This window comes from Mobula birostris, chromosome 32 (genome assembly GCF_030028105.1).
Source record: "Mobula birostris isolate sMobBir1 chromosome 32, sMobBir1.hap1, whole genome shotgun sequence".
NCBI classification, from domain to species: Eukaryota; Metazoa; Chordata; class Chondrichthyes; order Myliobatiformes; family Myliobatidae; genus Mobula; species Mobula birostris.
This window is the reverse complement of record NC_092401.1, coordinates 19,837,683-19,852,164: the sequence shown is the minus strand read 5'-3', so window position 1 is coordinate 19,852,164 and position 14,482 is coordinate 19,837,683. Positions and strand designations below refer to the sequence as shown.

The window sequence follows — 14,482 nt, the reverse complement described above, 5'->3', positions numbered from 1 at the left end:
ACCAATGGCAGGGGAGGCTGTGTGGCCTCAGTTGTTGCGTGGACAATACGCTCATGCATGGCGTCAGCTGTTACAGCTACCCAGGGGAGGAGCTGAAGAGAACAGAGACATGGTGGGCATACTGGAATCTATGCTGGATTGGGAGTTGGCCCCTGCAGGCTGACTCTCCCATCAGTACTGCTCTCCAGGGTTCGCTCCCTGGAAGATAAGCTGCATTGCCTTCATCTGTGGTTGACCCAGCTTGAAATGAGGAACTGCCGCGTACATGTTCTTGCAGCAACATGGCTCTAGGACAGCATCCCTGCACCATCAGTCTTCAGGCCAGGCCACTCAGGGACATGTAATAATATTATTTTGTGACTGTATGTGCTGTCATAACTACATGTATTGTGTTTTGCACCTTGGCCCCAGAGGAACTGTTTCACTAAGCTGTATATTAAGGGGGAGAAGAAGATGGCAGCGCAACGCAGCGCGCGCGGTCACTCCAAAATGATATCGTATATGTTAACTAGGGGCTGTGCACAATCCTGATTTGATGGAGACAGCCGTGAGAAGCACGGAGGAACACTTGGAGAAACTTCTGAAATGCCTGCTTTGCTGCCGCTGCTACTGTGCAATCGAGAATCTCCAGAGAGGAAGGCCCCATCCCCTTGGCTTTGCCTATTGCCTGTTGCCGGGGCCGGGGTCGAAGCGCTCGGCAGAGATGGTGCTCGGTGCTCAGTGTTGGAGAGCTGGTCGGAGGCTCGAAGTTTTCGGACGGACTCAGAGTCGGACTGTGGTCGGGTGCTTCCAGGGTGCTGCATCGGCAAGTTTGTGGCGCTGGAAGCTCATGGTAGGAAGAGTTTTTTTCCCTTCCTTCTACCGTCTGTGTGAGATGATGGGACTTCCGAGAGACTTTGAGACTCTTTTTTTTACCGTGCCCATGGTCTGTTCTTCATCAAATTACAGTATTGCTTTGCACTGTTGTAACTATATATTATAATTATGTGGTTTTTGTCAGTTTTTCAGTCGGTTTGTCTCGTGTTTCTGTGATATCATTCTGGAGGAACATTGTATCATTTCTTAATGCATGCATTACCAACTGACAATAAAAGAGGACTGCATGTCCTCATAATCTAATCTATACACGTGTATGGTTGAGTGACAATAAACTTGATCTTCAACTTGGACTTAATTAGTTAAGGGTGTCAAAGGTTACAGGAAGAAGGCAGCAGAATGGGGCTGAGAGGGATGATATATCAGTCATGATGAAATGGAGAAGACTTGATGGGCTGAATGGCCTAATTCTACTATGTCTTATGGATCATAGCAGTTGTGAAGTGTGACTCCATTGAAAAGTTGGTAGTACTCTTCTAGGGCTGAAATCTGACAAGTTGTCGCAGCACCGTGGGGAAATACTGTGCACAGTGCAGAGTACGAACATGCAGATCTCTGTTACAGATGGGGAATTACCGTTCACAGACACTGCAGTAAGGATGGATGGTGATGCCCAGCGTTGGTACAACATCCGAGGTTCAGTGAAGGTTTTTTGGGTTGTACAAGAACCTGTTCACCAGTTTGAACTATGGCATCATTGGGTATGGGTCATACACACACACCTATCTGGGAGACAAAGCCACTTATTGTTGACTGGGTTTCATTTATGTCTAAGCTGTAAAGGAATGGGGAGTTGCAAAAGTGATAAATGAATGGGATACTGGTGGAGATCTAGCTCAGTGATTGGACAAGCCCTCCGGTTGTGGTTGACAAAGTCACCTCAACCCTGCAAATGGGTAAGGACTACAAAGCTACCCTGAGAGAATTGTGAATAAAAAGCATTACCCTCTCTTCATCTCAAAAGGTTTATTCATGAGATGCAGGAGCCCCAGACTGGGTACATGGAATGATTCACTAAGTTGCGGTTATCTGTAGACAACACCTGTGGAATGGCGGAATCATCTTTGTGGTAAAAGAAGATCTGGAGATTGACTGAATCTATAACTGATTGAGTTGATAACTGTGTATATACAGTATACTTCTGTAAATAATCTCTAAAAATATAGTAGTAGTGGTTGTGTGATTGCCTGAGTCGAGTATGATGCTCTCCTAAGGAGTTGTCTGTTGGTGGCCCATCAGGCGGCTGTACAGGCTGATCCAGGATCCACATATTCTGGAGCAGTGTTGGAAAGAAGAACTGGCAGCTGTGGTTAGTGGTTGAGTCTCTCCTTTTGCAGCTGCTGCTTGTTCTCGCTGGCACAGCAGAGATTTCAATAGTTTCAATTGGTACATTCAATGTCAGAGAAATGTATACAATATACATCCTGAAATTCTTTTTCTTTACAAACATCCATGGAAACAGAGGAGTGTCCCAAAGAATGATTGACAGTTAAATGTTAGAACCCCAAAGCCCCCTCAGCTCCCCCATCCCACGCATAAGCAGCAGCAAAGCAATGACCCTCCCTCTCCCACCAGCAAAAAGACATCTGCACCCCACACCGAGCACTCAAGCGTGCAGCAAAGCATCGATAAAGACACAGACTTGCAGTACCCCAAAGACTACTTATTCACCCGGTATTCAACATACCACAGGCTCTCTCCCTCTCTGCCTAATAAGAGAAAAAGAGGTGTCTCCGTTTCACAGTGAGAGGGGAGACACAACAAACAACTCGCTGATTTATGGTGTTAAAATTCTGTTGCGTCGCATTTTTCGAGCCCTGTGCCCAAAGAACTTGGGTCTCTGGGCACACAGCCAGCAGCCAGCTCGCTGCTTTCGATTTCTCAGGTACTCCCAAGACTCATTAGGCGGCGGCACTGAACTCGAATCCACCCGCCACCAGAGCCATGAAAATCTGGCACCCTGAAGGTACACTAGAGTTCCAGGCCGCACCCTTGGCATATCGAAAAGCAGCCGGTCATGAGGCCCTGACAGTGGGTCCCATTCCTGCAAAGAATCGAAGTCAGCATGTAACTCCAGGTCAGGGTCTTCAAAAGGACCCTGAAAAGGAAATAAAGAAATATTAAAAATAGAAATAGGGTTGTTTCCAAAGATACAAGAAAAGAATCACCGTTAGACGCCATCATCCTAAGCTCCACCCTCCGTTCTGATGTGGCGCTGTTCCCTCCTGGACATATTTCATCCGGTTGTATCTATTGAGTGCAATGTCTTCCCAGTTATAGATGTCATACAGAATCTCCCCAGGCTGATTTTGATGATATCTTTGAAGTGATTCCTTGCCCATCAGGAGTTAGCTGACCTTCCTTCAACTGGGAGAAAAGGATCTGTTTGGGGAGTTAGGCATCCAGATAACATGACCATCAGAGTTGGTGTTGCTTTATCACAGTGGTGATGCTGCTCATGTTGGTCTCCTCCAGAATGCATGTACTCGTGCGACTGACCTTCTAGCTGTTGCTCAAAATCTTTTGGCAAAGTACGAGGGGTGATTGGTAAGTTCATGGCCTAAGGTAGAAGGAGTCAGTTTCAGAAAACCTAGCACATTTAGTTTTCAACACAGTCCCTTCCTACATTTACACACTTAGTCCAGCGGTCGTGGAGCATACGGATCAACCCCCACAAAGTGGTCCACAGCAGGGGTGATTGATAAGTTCATGGCCTAAGGTCGAAGGAGATGAGTTCTTCTTCTTCTCCGTCTTGTTTTACGGCGGTTGGCATTCAGCTTAATGGTGCAACACCGCCACTAGGAGATGAGTTATACAGCTCTTGTTACATGCACGTGCAGTTCAACTCTTTGACTGATTATGCAGAAAGTTTGAAGTTAATAACTAATCTCCTTCTACCTTAGGTTTCTTATTGAAGCCTTTCGAATGTTGACAAGCCTAGATAGAGCAGATGTGGAAATGATGTTTCCCATAGTGGGCGAGTCTAGGACAAGAGGGCACAGCCTCAGGATGGAGGGGAAACCATTTAAGACAGCGATGCAGAGAAATTTTTTTAGCCAGAAGGTGGTGAATTTGTGGAATTTGTTACCATATGCAGTTGTGGAGGCCAGATCGTTGGATGTACTTAAAGCTGAGATTGATAAGTTCTTGATTAGATACCGCATCAAAGGTTACGGGGAGAAGGCGGGGAGCGGGGCTGAGGAGTTGAAATAAGGATCAGCTATGATCGAGTGGTAGAGCAGACTCGATGGGCCAAATGGCCAATTTCTGTTCTTATGTCTTATTGTTCCAGGGCTTTCAGGTGCCTGCTGTAGGTGGTCCATGACTCTGCTCCATACAGTAATGTATGAAGGATTACTGCTCTATAAACCAAAACTGCTTTTTCTAAAACTGAATATGTATAAGTTATCACTATAGTTGGTAGCTTGAATGGCAGTCCAGAAGACAAAAGTCTGTTATATGATGTGGCTAAAGAAGAGATCTGAGCAAACTTCAGGATATAAGTTTAAATAAAAGGGGGCTTTCTGTGACCCTATAAAAACCAGCCCGTGCGCATTTATTTACAACATGATGCTTCAGATAAAGGAGTACTGGATGCGTTTTTATAAAACAACCTATCAGCAGAAATAGGAGAACAAGCTGGAAATATTTACTACGTCAGGCTGCATCTGTGGAGAGGAGAAACAGAATGAAAATTTCAGATCAATGATCCTTCATCACAACAAAGAATTTGTTTTTCTCCCCATAACTGATATCTAACCGCTTTTTAGTAATTCCATTTTTATTTCAGATTTCCATCACTGGGAGCTCTTTTCTTTTATGAGTTTAAAGAAACCACCCTTTTCATGATTCGTTTGGTTATATCTAATTAAAACTTAGCAATATTGTTTTTTCACTGGCTCGCCCACAGCTTCATAGATCTCGCGTGCAATTCCCTACCACAAGTTAAAAAGTTTGTCAGCTCAGAAAGACTGGACTGTTCCCAAGGGCTTTATTGCAGCCCAGGCATGGTAAAACTACTTCAGTTTCAAAATCTCTCCTTGCAGCAGTATCATCAGTCTTGCCTCAAAACGTTGGGTGTTTATGTGTCTGTCATCGTCTCTGAAGATCAATCCTGGGCCGAACATGCTGATGCAATTGCAAAGAAGGCACGCCAGCAGCTGTATTTCATTCGGGGTTTGAGATTTGGTATTTTCACCAAAGACTAGCAAATTTCTGTGGATGTGCCATGGGGAGAATTCTAACTGGTTGCCTCATCATCTGGTGTGGAGGGACCACTGCACAGGACCAGAAAAAGTTACAAACAGTAACTCAGTTACTCAGCCAGCTCCATTATGGGCACTAGCCTCCCCAGCATCGAGGACAACACACATATATGTATCATACAAAAACAACAAATTTCACGACAAATGCTAATGATATTAAAACTAATTCTGACTCTGGATTTTTAGCTTCTGCGGAACGTCTTGTGAATATGATTAACTTACCATCAGCAAAAGTACCTTGCTCTCCTTAATGGTGCCACAGCAGCCAAAGAAGCCAAGCAGCGTGAGGAAGCAGCCTCCTATAATACAGAAGTAGCTGACATTCAGCATATGTCCTGCACTTGATCCCAGAATTTGCATGATAGCATCACTGTGCACCCTTATCCAGACACCGAATCCAAGAAGTACTAAACCAGCCACCTAGAAAGAAAAATTTCAATAGCATGGTAGCTTCTGTGCGCAGTCTTTTTGCATTATTTCACATTGCTGTATGTTTATAGAGACTAGAGTGCCCTCTGATTTCATACGTCAGTTTTTGATGTGGCACCACCAAGCATACAGAGGCTTTAAAAATTTATAGAACATAGAAACTTGTTCTATGTGCACAGTAAGACCCTTTGGCCCATAACGTTGTGCCAAAATTTAAACCTGCCCTATTATTAATCTAAACCTTCTCCCGCTAAATAGCCCTACATTTTTCTATCATCATATGCCTATCTAAGAGTTTCTTAACTGCCTCTGATGAATCTGCTTCTATCTCCACCCCAGCAGGGCTTTCCATGCACTCGACACTCTCTGCGTAAAGAATTGACCTCTGACATCCACCCCCTACTCTTTCACCTTAAAATTATGCCTGCTGCTTATGTTTGAGATTTGAGCTTATAACCTTAAGATAACTGAGAGAAACTCTGTTCCTAGATTCCTTTGTTTCAGTTCACTTTCTAAACACCATCGGAACTCATTGACAAACCAACGATAGGTTTGGAACATGTGCCCATGCCCTCAAAGAAATGGGATTAGATCACCCCTTCATTCTGCAAGCAGGTCGAAGACATTCATTAGTCTGGACTTGCCTCAGAGCTGTAGTTACCACTCAGACAGCTAATGTCTCTCATCTTCCTCTACTACTGGCTTTACAGATTTAATTTCAGCGCACATTTGGAGAAGTCTTCTTTGATTTAAAAATAAGCTAGTAAAATTTAATATGCAAATATCATTTTAAAATCAATAAAAAAACAAGTTATAACTAAAATATGCCTACAAAATTATATGGGATGTACATACACAGATGTAAAAACTAATCTGATGTAAAAATTAATGTGAATTAATTAATTTACATTCACAGATGTAAAAATCAATCCAAATTAGTTTTAATTATCATTAACTTCATGGCATTTGGGTATGTAAAGTTTTTCCATCAGCTCTGTAATAAACTAAAAGGTGTCTAAGATATTCTACCTGACAGACGTTATTAGGCTTCTCTTACATCAAGGACCAACTGTATTAAACCTCGGTACTTGGAAAACAGGTCTGGAATGTTAATAATTAGATTGTAATTCGGACGGTAGCTGATGTATGAATACTGAGAATATTGTGATAAATAAAAGAATGTCTTTTTTAACCCATTCACTCAAATCACTGAAAACTTCCCTTCAGAAGATAATTGCGAGCAGCAGCAGGTCAGATAATTGTTGAGCCGTTCATTAGGATCCCGACTGTCCTCACAGTCCATTTTCCAGCAGTCATATTGCAGACCCTTGTTCTATCTGTCAATCTATGCTTTGGCTGAATATACTGACTGAGCTTCCACAGCTGTCCAGGATCGAGAACACCAAAGGTTGCCACCCTCTGAGTGAAAGAAAAATCTGAATACCCTACTCTTATTGTCAAACTGCACTCTTTTATTCTAGACTTCACAGGCTCCGGAAAATCTTCCTCTGCATTTAGCATGTCAAGCTCTTTAAAATTCTATAAGCTTTGGTGAGATCTTCTCTCAAACTTCCAAACTCAAAAGAACTCGATTCCAGTCTACACAATTGTTCAATTTATGGCAAACTCATTTTCCCTGGAATCATTCTGAGATCATCACTGAACTCCCTCCAAAGGCCATATATAATTTTGTAAGTATAGAGACGAACATTGTACACAATACTTTGGGTCCAGTCTCACTATGGTCCCTTGTAAGCACAGATAATACTTGGGTAATCAACCACTCCTATTATAAAAGCTAACATTTCACCTGCTGCTTGCTGCACCTGCATTTTGACCTTCAGTATGTCTATTTATTCTGTTCTGTTCACCAAAGAGGTTCATCTCACATTTTGCCATCTTTTATATAAATGTGTGATGGCCAGCCTCCTCTTCATGCCAATTAACAAAAGGGTGACAGGAGTGAAGGTAGGATCGATTAGAGATAAAGGTGGGAAGATGTGGAGTGAGTGAGGTCCTCAATGAATACTTCTCTTCGGTATTCACCAATGAGAGGGAACTTGATGATGGTGAGGACAATATGAGTGAGGTTGATGTTCTGGAGCATGTTGATATTAAGGGAGAGGAGCTGTTGGAGTTGTTAAAGTACATTAGGATGGATAAGTCCCCAGGGCCTGACGGAATATTCCCCAGGCTGCTTCACGAGGCGAGGGAAGAGATTGCTGAGCCTCTGGCTAGGATCTTTATGGCCTCGTTGTCCATGGGAATGGTACCAGAGCATTGGAGGGAGGCGAATGTTGTCCCCTTGTTCAAAAAAGGTAGTAGGGATAGTCCAGGTAATTATAGACCAGTGAGCAATACGTCTGTGGTGGGAAAGCTGCTGGAAAAGATTCTTAGAGATAGGATCTATGGGTATTTAGAGAATCATGGTCTGATCAGGGACAGTCAGCATGGCTTTGTGAAGGGCAGATCGTGTCTAACAAGCCTGATAGAGTTCTTTGAGGAGGTGAGCAGGCATATAGATGAGGGTAGTGCAGTGGATGTGATCTACATGCATTTTAGTAAGGCATTTGACAAGGTTCCACACGGTAGGCTTATTCAGAAAGTCAGAAGGCATGGGATCCAGGGTCATGGTGGAGGGAATACATTCGGATTGGAGGGTTGTGACTAGTGGTGTCCCACAAGGATCGGTTCTGGGACCTCTACTTTTCATGATTTTTATTAATGACCTTAATGTGGGGGTAGAAGGGTGGGTTGTTAAGTTTGCAGATGACACAAAGGTTGGTGGTGTTGTGGATAGTGCAGAGGATTGTTGAAGATTGCAGAGAGACATTGATAGGATGCAGAAGTGGGCTGAGAAGTGGCAGATGGAGTTCAACCCGGAGAAGTGTGAGGTGGTACACTTTGGAAGGACGAACTCCAAGGCAGAGTACAAAGTAAATGGCAGGATACTTGGTAGTGTGGAGGAGCAGAGGGATCTGGGGGTACATGTCCACAGATCCCTGAAAGTTGCCTCACAGGTGGATAGGGTAGTTAAGAAAGCTTATAGGGTGTTAGCTTTCATAAGTCGAGGGATGGAGTTTAAGAGTCACGATGTAATGATGCAGCTCTATAAAACTCTGGTTAGGCCACACTTGGAGTACTGTGTCCAGTTCTGGTCGCCTCGCTATAGGAAGGATGTGGAAGCATTGGAAAGGGTACAGAGGAGATTTACCAGGATGCTGCCTGGTTTAGAGAGTGTGGATTACGATCAGAGATTAAGGGAGCTTGGGCTTTACTCTTTGGAGAGAAGGAGGATGAGAGGAGACATGATAGAGGTGTACAAGATAATAAGAGGAATAGATAGAGTGGATAGCCAGCGCCTCTTACCCAGGGCACCACTGCTCAATACAAGAGGACATGGTTTTAAGGTAAGGGGTGGGAAGTTCAAGGGCGATATTAGAGGAAGGTTTTTTACTCAGAGAGTGGTTGTGCGTGGAATACAGTGCCTGAGTCAGTAGTGGAGGCAGATACACTAGTGAAATTTAAGAGACCGCTAGACAGGTATATGGAGGAATTTAAGGTGGCGGTTATATGGGAGGCAGGGTTTAAGGGTTGGCACACCATTGTGGGCCAAAGGGTCTGTACTGTCTATACTGTTCTATATTAAACATTTGTCCTTGAAGTCTTCCTGTCTACCCACCTAAATTAGTGGCAAGTGCAAACTTGGAAATATGCCATTTTCTCTTCTTGGCCAAATCACTGACATTGGTTATGATGATCTGGAGCTGCGATACTCATCGGTCACATCCTGACAGCCTGGGGATACGTTTATACCACTTTTTGCTTTCCTTCCAATAATTACTTCTCATGCCTGTGCTCCTGTATTTTCCTCAGTTCTCTATGCACTGAGAGGATATTTGGTTAGCACAGACCCTTTGGGCTGAAGGGACTCTTCCTTTGCTGTACTGTGTTCGAGGATAGCTACTACTTTCTTCTCCTTGTTATATTTTTGTAAAATCCTTCACATACTGATGGGATGGAAGAGAACATCAGGTTGGGTAGCAGAGACACAACTGATGGGTCCATGACTATAGATCCCTCAAAGTTGCCCTGCATGTTGATAGGGTGATAAAAAATGGCATATGGTGTGTTGACCTTCATTTCTTTCTGGGACTTTGTTTACTGGATGATTCAGAGGTTGTACAGGCTCCGTGAGAATCTCATAGGGTTGCCTTGCAGGTGGAAGGCATGATTTGATGAACCTCTGAGATAGATAGATTCAGCCATGAGTAGATTTAGGAGAAACTGACTGTCATTATATTAGAAAACCAGGCACGGGATGAAACGACACAGTAGAGCTCGTCTCTCAACAGGCATCATCTTATGCAAAACTAATTAACAATACACTGGCATAGGTATGTATATATATATATGTATACATAGGTATCCATAGATATGTATATGTATCCTGAACTACTTACAGAAATAATTGTATTGACCACAATCATAAATATTTTTATACAAATGTAAGTTTTGATGGTTTGTGACTCTGCATTTTCAGTTTTCAAGGTCTAATTAAAAAAATGAAAACAAAATTAGTAAAATATCATATTTTATTAATGTACAGAGCACACTTTGAAACATTATTTATTTATTTAGAGATGCCATGCAAATAAGCCCTTTTTGCCCAACAAGCCACATTGCCCAGCAACCCACCTATTAACCCTAGCCTAATCACAGGGTTAATCACCTATTAACCCTAGCCTAATCACAGATCCAACTGACTGTGCTTCATATATACCTATTTCATTACTGAATGCTGACGCTGAGATTTTGTCAAAGATAATGGCCGATCGGTTGGAGAATATTTTGGGTAAAATTATTTGTAAAGATCAAACAGGCTTTATAAAGGGTCTTTATTCCTTTTCAAATGTTCGGAGACTACTTAACATTATATATTCATCCTCTTCTAAAATTCCACAATGTGTTGTATCTTTGGATGCTGAAAAAGCGTTCGACCGAGTCGAATGGAAATATTTATTCAATGTTTTAGCGAAATTTGGCTTTGGTGTTAATTTTAATAATTGGATTAAAATGATATATAAAGCCCCTACTGCTACTGTTGCTATTAACAATTGTAGGTCTCCTTTTTTTCAGCTTTCATGGGGGACAAGGCAAGGCTGTCCATTAAGTCCTTTGTTGTTTAATTTAATATTAGAACCCCTTGCTATTGCTCTTCGTGAGGCTAAGAATATCCATGGGATATTTGTGAATGAGACCATGCATAAGGTCTCTCTTTATGCTGATGATTTATTGGTTTATATATCTAACTCTGACGAATCCATTCCTGCCCTGTTAAAATTATTTAATGAATTCTGAGGTTTTTCAGGATATAAAATTAATTTTAGTAAAAGTGAATTATTTCCTTTAAATGATTCTGTTTCTATATATGATAATACTCCTTTTAAAGTTTCAGACTCCTTTAGACATTTAGGTATTGTAATTACTAAAAAATATAAGGATCTTTATAAAGCTAATTTTGTTCCCTTAGTAGACTCTATGAAGTATTTATTTAGTAGATGGAGTCCACTTACATTTTCACTCGTTGGTCATATTCATATAGTTAAAATGATGATTCTACCGAAATTTTTATATTTATTTCAGAATATTCCTGTTTTTTGACTAGGAAGTTTTTTGATCGGATTGATTATATTATTTTATCTTTTCTTTGGAATAATAAAAGACCAAGAATTAGTAAATGTCATTTACAAAAATTGAAAAAGGCTGGAGGTGTTGCTTTGCCTAATTTCCGAATGTATTATTGGGCTGTTAATCTGCGATATATGTCTTTTTGGTTATACTGGGTTGATAAGACTGATCCGCCAATTTGGGTAGATCTGGAACTAAAAGTTGTAAAACAGTTTTATTTAACTTCGTTATTGGGGGCTCCTTTACCTATGCAATTAGGTAAAGTTGTTAATTTAAACTTATGTCCTGTGATTAAGTATTCTTTACAAATTTGGCTCCAGTTCCGCAATTCTTTTAATCTTACAAAATTTAAACTTTGTAGTTTAATTTACCGAAATTACTTTTTTAAGCCTTCTTTGAGTGATCCAATTTTTCTACTTTGGAAAAATAAAGGTATTAATTCTTTTTTGGATTTATTTAAAGAAGATAGATTGATGTCCTTTGGACAATTAACTGATAAATATTGTCTTTCATATTCACACCTTTGCAATACCTCAAGTTAGACATTTTTTACAAAAATATTTAAGTAATTTCCCTTACATATTGGAGGCTGACCTGTTAGATACTACTATGAGTATGAATCCTTTGATTAAGGGTTCTATTGGAAGAATTTATAATTTATTATTACAATGGGATAAGTGTCCTTTGTCTAAGATTAAACAGGATTGGGAAAAGGAACTTAATTTGACTTTTATGACGGAGGATTGGATGCGGATACTGAAGTTGGTTAACTCTTCTTCAATTTGTGCTAGCCATTCATTGATTCAATTTAAAATTGTACATCGTTATCATTTGACAAAGGAGAGACTTTTTAAAGTCTTTCCTAATGTTGACAGTCATTGTGATAGATGTAAAACTGAGATAGCTACACTGACACATATGTTTTGGTCTTGTTCTATATTGGAACAGTTCTGGAAGTCGGTTTTCTCAACAATTTCTAAAGCACTTAAAAATAATTTACAACCTAATAAATTAACTGTGCTTTTTGGAATCAAAATATTCATGGTATTTCTGTGTCTGACCAACATGTTATTGCATTTGTTACATTGATAGCTAGGAGGGCCATTTTGTTGAAGTGGAAGGATATATCAGCTCCCACTTTGTCACAATGGTTCTCTCAAGTGATGCTATGTCTTAGTTTGGAGAAAGTTAGAAGTCGAACCTTTGAACCTTTATTTGATTTTGAGAAAAGATGGGGCTCATTTGCTCGTTATTATCATTTGAGTTAATTGATATAATTTTTCCACGATCTAATTGTAAATTCTTTTAGTATATTTTCTTTTCTTGCTGGCGGTTTGATGTTTATTTTTAGAAGCTTTTTGTATGACGCATGGCTCCAGGGTTGTACACCTAATGGGTTCTCTTTTTTTTTCTCACTTTCCTGCTTAGTAGGTTTTTTTTGTTATCACAAAATCTTTTCAATCTTTAAGATGATGGTTTTTTTTGAGGCATTGTATTGTTACTTCGATGTACTCATGTTATTTTTCCTATATATATATACACAATAAAAAGATTTGAAAAGAAAAGAAGGCCGCATCAGGAGCACCGGACGCAGTATATCACCCCAGCCGACTCACAGGTGAAGTGTCGCCTCACCTGGAAGGACTGTCTGGGGTCCTGAATGCTTGTGAGGAAGGAAGTGTAAGGGCATGTGTAGCACTTGTTCCGCTAACAAGGATAAGTGCCAGGAGGGAGATCAGTGGGGAGGGATGGGGGGGACGAATGGACAAGGGAGACGCGTAGGGAGTGATCCCTGCGGAAAGCAGAGAGAGGGGGGACATTTTAATTCCATGTCCCATTCCCATTCTGATGTGTCTATCCAGGGCCTCCTCTACTGTAAAGATGAAGCCACACTCAGGTTGGAGGAACAACACCTTATATTCTGTCTGGGTAGCCTCCAACCTGATAGCATGAACATTGATTTCTCTAACTTCCGTTAATGCCCCACCTCCCCCTCGTACTCCATCCGTTTTTTATTTATTTATTTTATATATATTATTCCTGAGGAAAGATCTCGGCCGAAACGTCGACTGTACCTCTTCCTAGAGATGCTGCCTGGCCTGCTGCGTTCACCAGCAACTTTTATGTGCGTTGCTTAGTAATCTCTACTTCTTTAACAGTACTACTCCAATTGGAAAACTTGGAACAAAATATAACATTCTGTTTTAATTGAGACGTTAAGGTATAAATTTCCCATGGTTTTATGACCTAGTACTAAAGTTTCTTGTTCTTAATGTATCAAAACGGTCATTTCTATATTAGTACAATTAACCTATTTCCAAAGTTACCTTATCTTCCATTGTGACGAATTGGAGGAAAATATTAAGAATGCAGATTTCTTTTCTAGAAGTAAATAGGTTTAAGAGCTGAATTTGTAGTCTGCGTTGTTAACAGCAGATACAACCATGTTGATGGCGAGTGGGTAAAGGGGCAGGGTGATCGAGTCTCACTTCATCCAGAGCAGAGTTTGTCCGAAGGAGGGATTAACCCTCGCTGTTGTTACCGGCACAGAACCCGGCACCGTTTCAAACGCCGCGCACGCCGGCCACGCTCGCCCCGCCCCCCGAACCCGGCCCCGCCCACCGAGTCAGGTCTGGCCCCGCCTCTCGGCTCTGGCCCCGCCCCCAACACGATGTCGGGCCGGCCCGGCGCGTCCGTGATGGACTGAGGGAAGCGAGCTGGAGAATAGTCGGGGAAAAGGGAAGCGGGAAGGGTGGGGGAGGCAGAGGGGAAGGAGATAGAGGACGGGGATAATGAGGAACTTAAAAGCGGAGGAAAGGAAAGGAAAGAGGATGATCTGTTCGGATTCTGCTGCTGCCTTAGAGGCTATAAAAGGGAGTAAATCAAAAGCTCGTCCTGACATAGTTATTGAGATTCTCTTAGTGTTGTTTAGAGTAGGGAAGATGGGTTGTGCGGTTAGATCTTCATGGATACCTGGGCATGCCGGGGTGGAGGGAAATGAAATTGTGGATGGCATTGCAGAGCTGGCAAATAGAAATTAGAGTTCCCCTAGGCAGAGCAGAATTGAGAAGTAGGATTAAAAAAGGTATAGAGAAGAAGTGGCAGGAGGATTGGAAAAATGAATTAAGGAGCAGGCATTATTTTTCTAGTCACCAGCTAGTTAAAAAGGTCTCAGACTGTTACCTTTTAAGTCATAGAGATATGGTGAAATTAACAAGACT

The 14,482-nt window shown here is 41.6% G+C and overlaps 1 protein-coding gene across 1 annotated transcript in view; it reads right to left on the bottom strand.

Annotated features, from left to right (window-relative positions):
• LOC140191075 (tetraspanin-16-like) overlaps window positions 1–13,600 on the bottom strand; it is a 39,685-nt gene extending 26,085 nt beyond the window's left edge. Inside the window, exons 1-2 of the mRNA XM_072248150.1 lie at window positions 13,589–13,600; window positions 5,364–5,561 (exon numbers count right to left, since the gene is read on the bottom strand). Of these exons, the coding sequence (XP_072104251.1) occupies window positions 5,364–5,561; window positions 13,589–13,600 (210 nt within the window). The remainder of the gene's footprint in view (window positions 1–5,363; window positions 5,562–13,588) is intronic.
• Window positions 13,601–14,482: the final 882 nt, after the last annotated feature.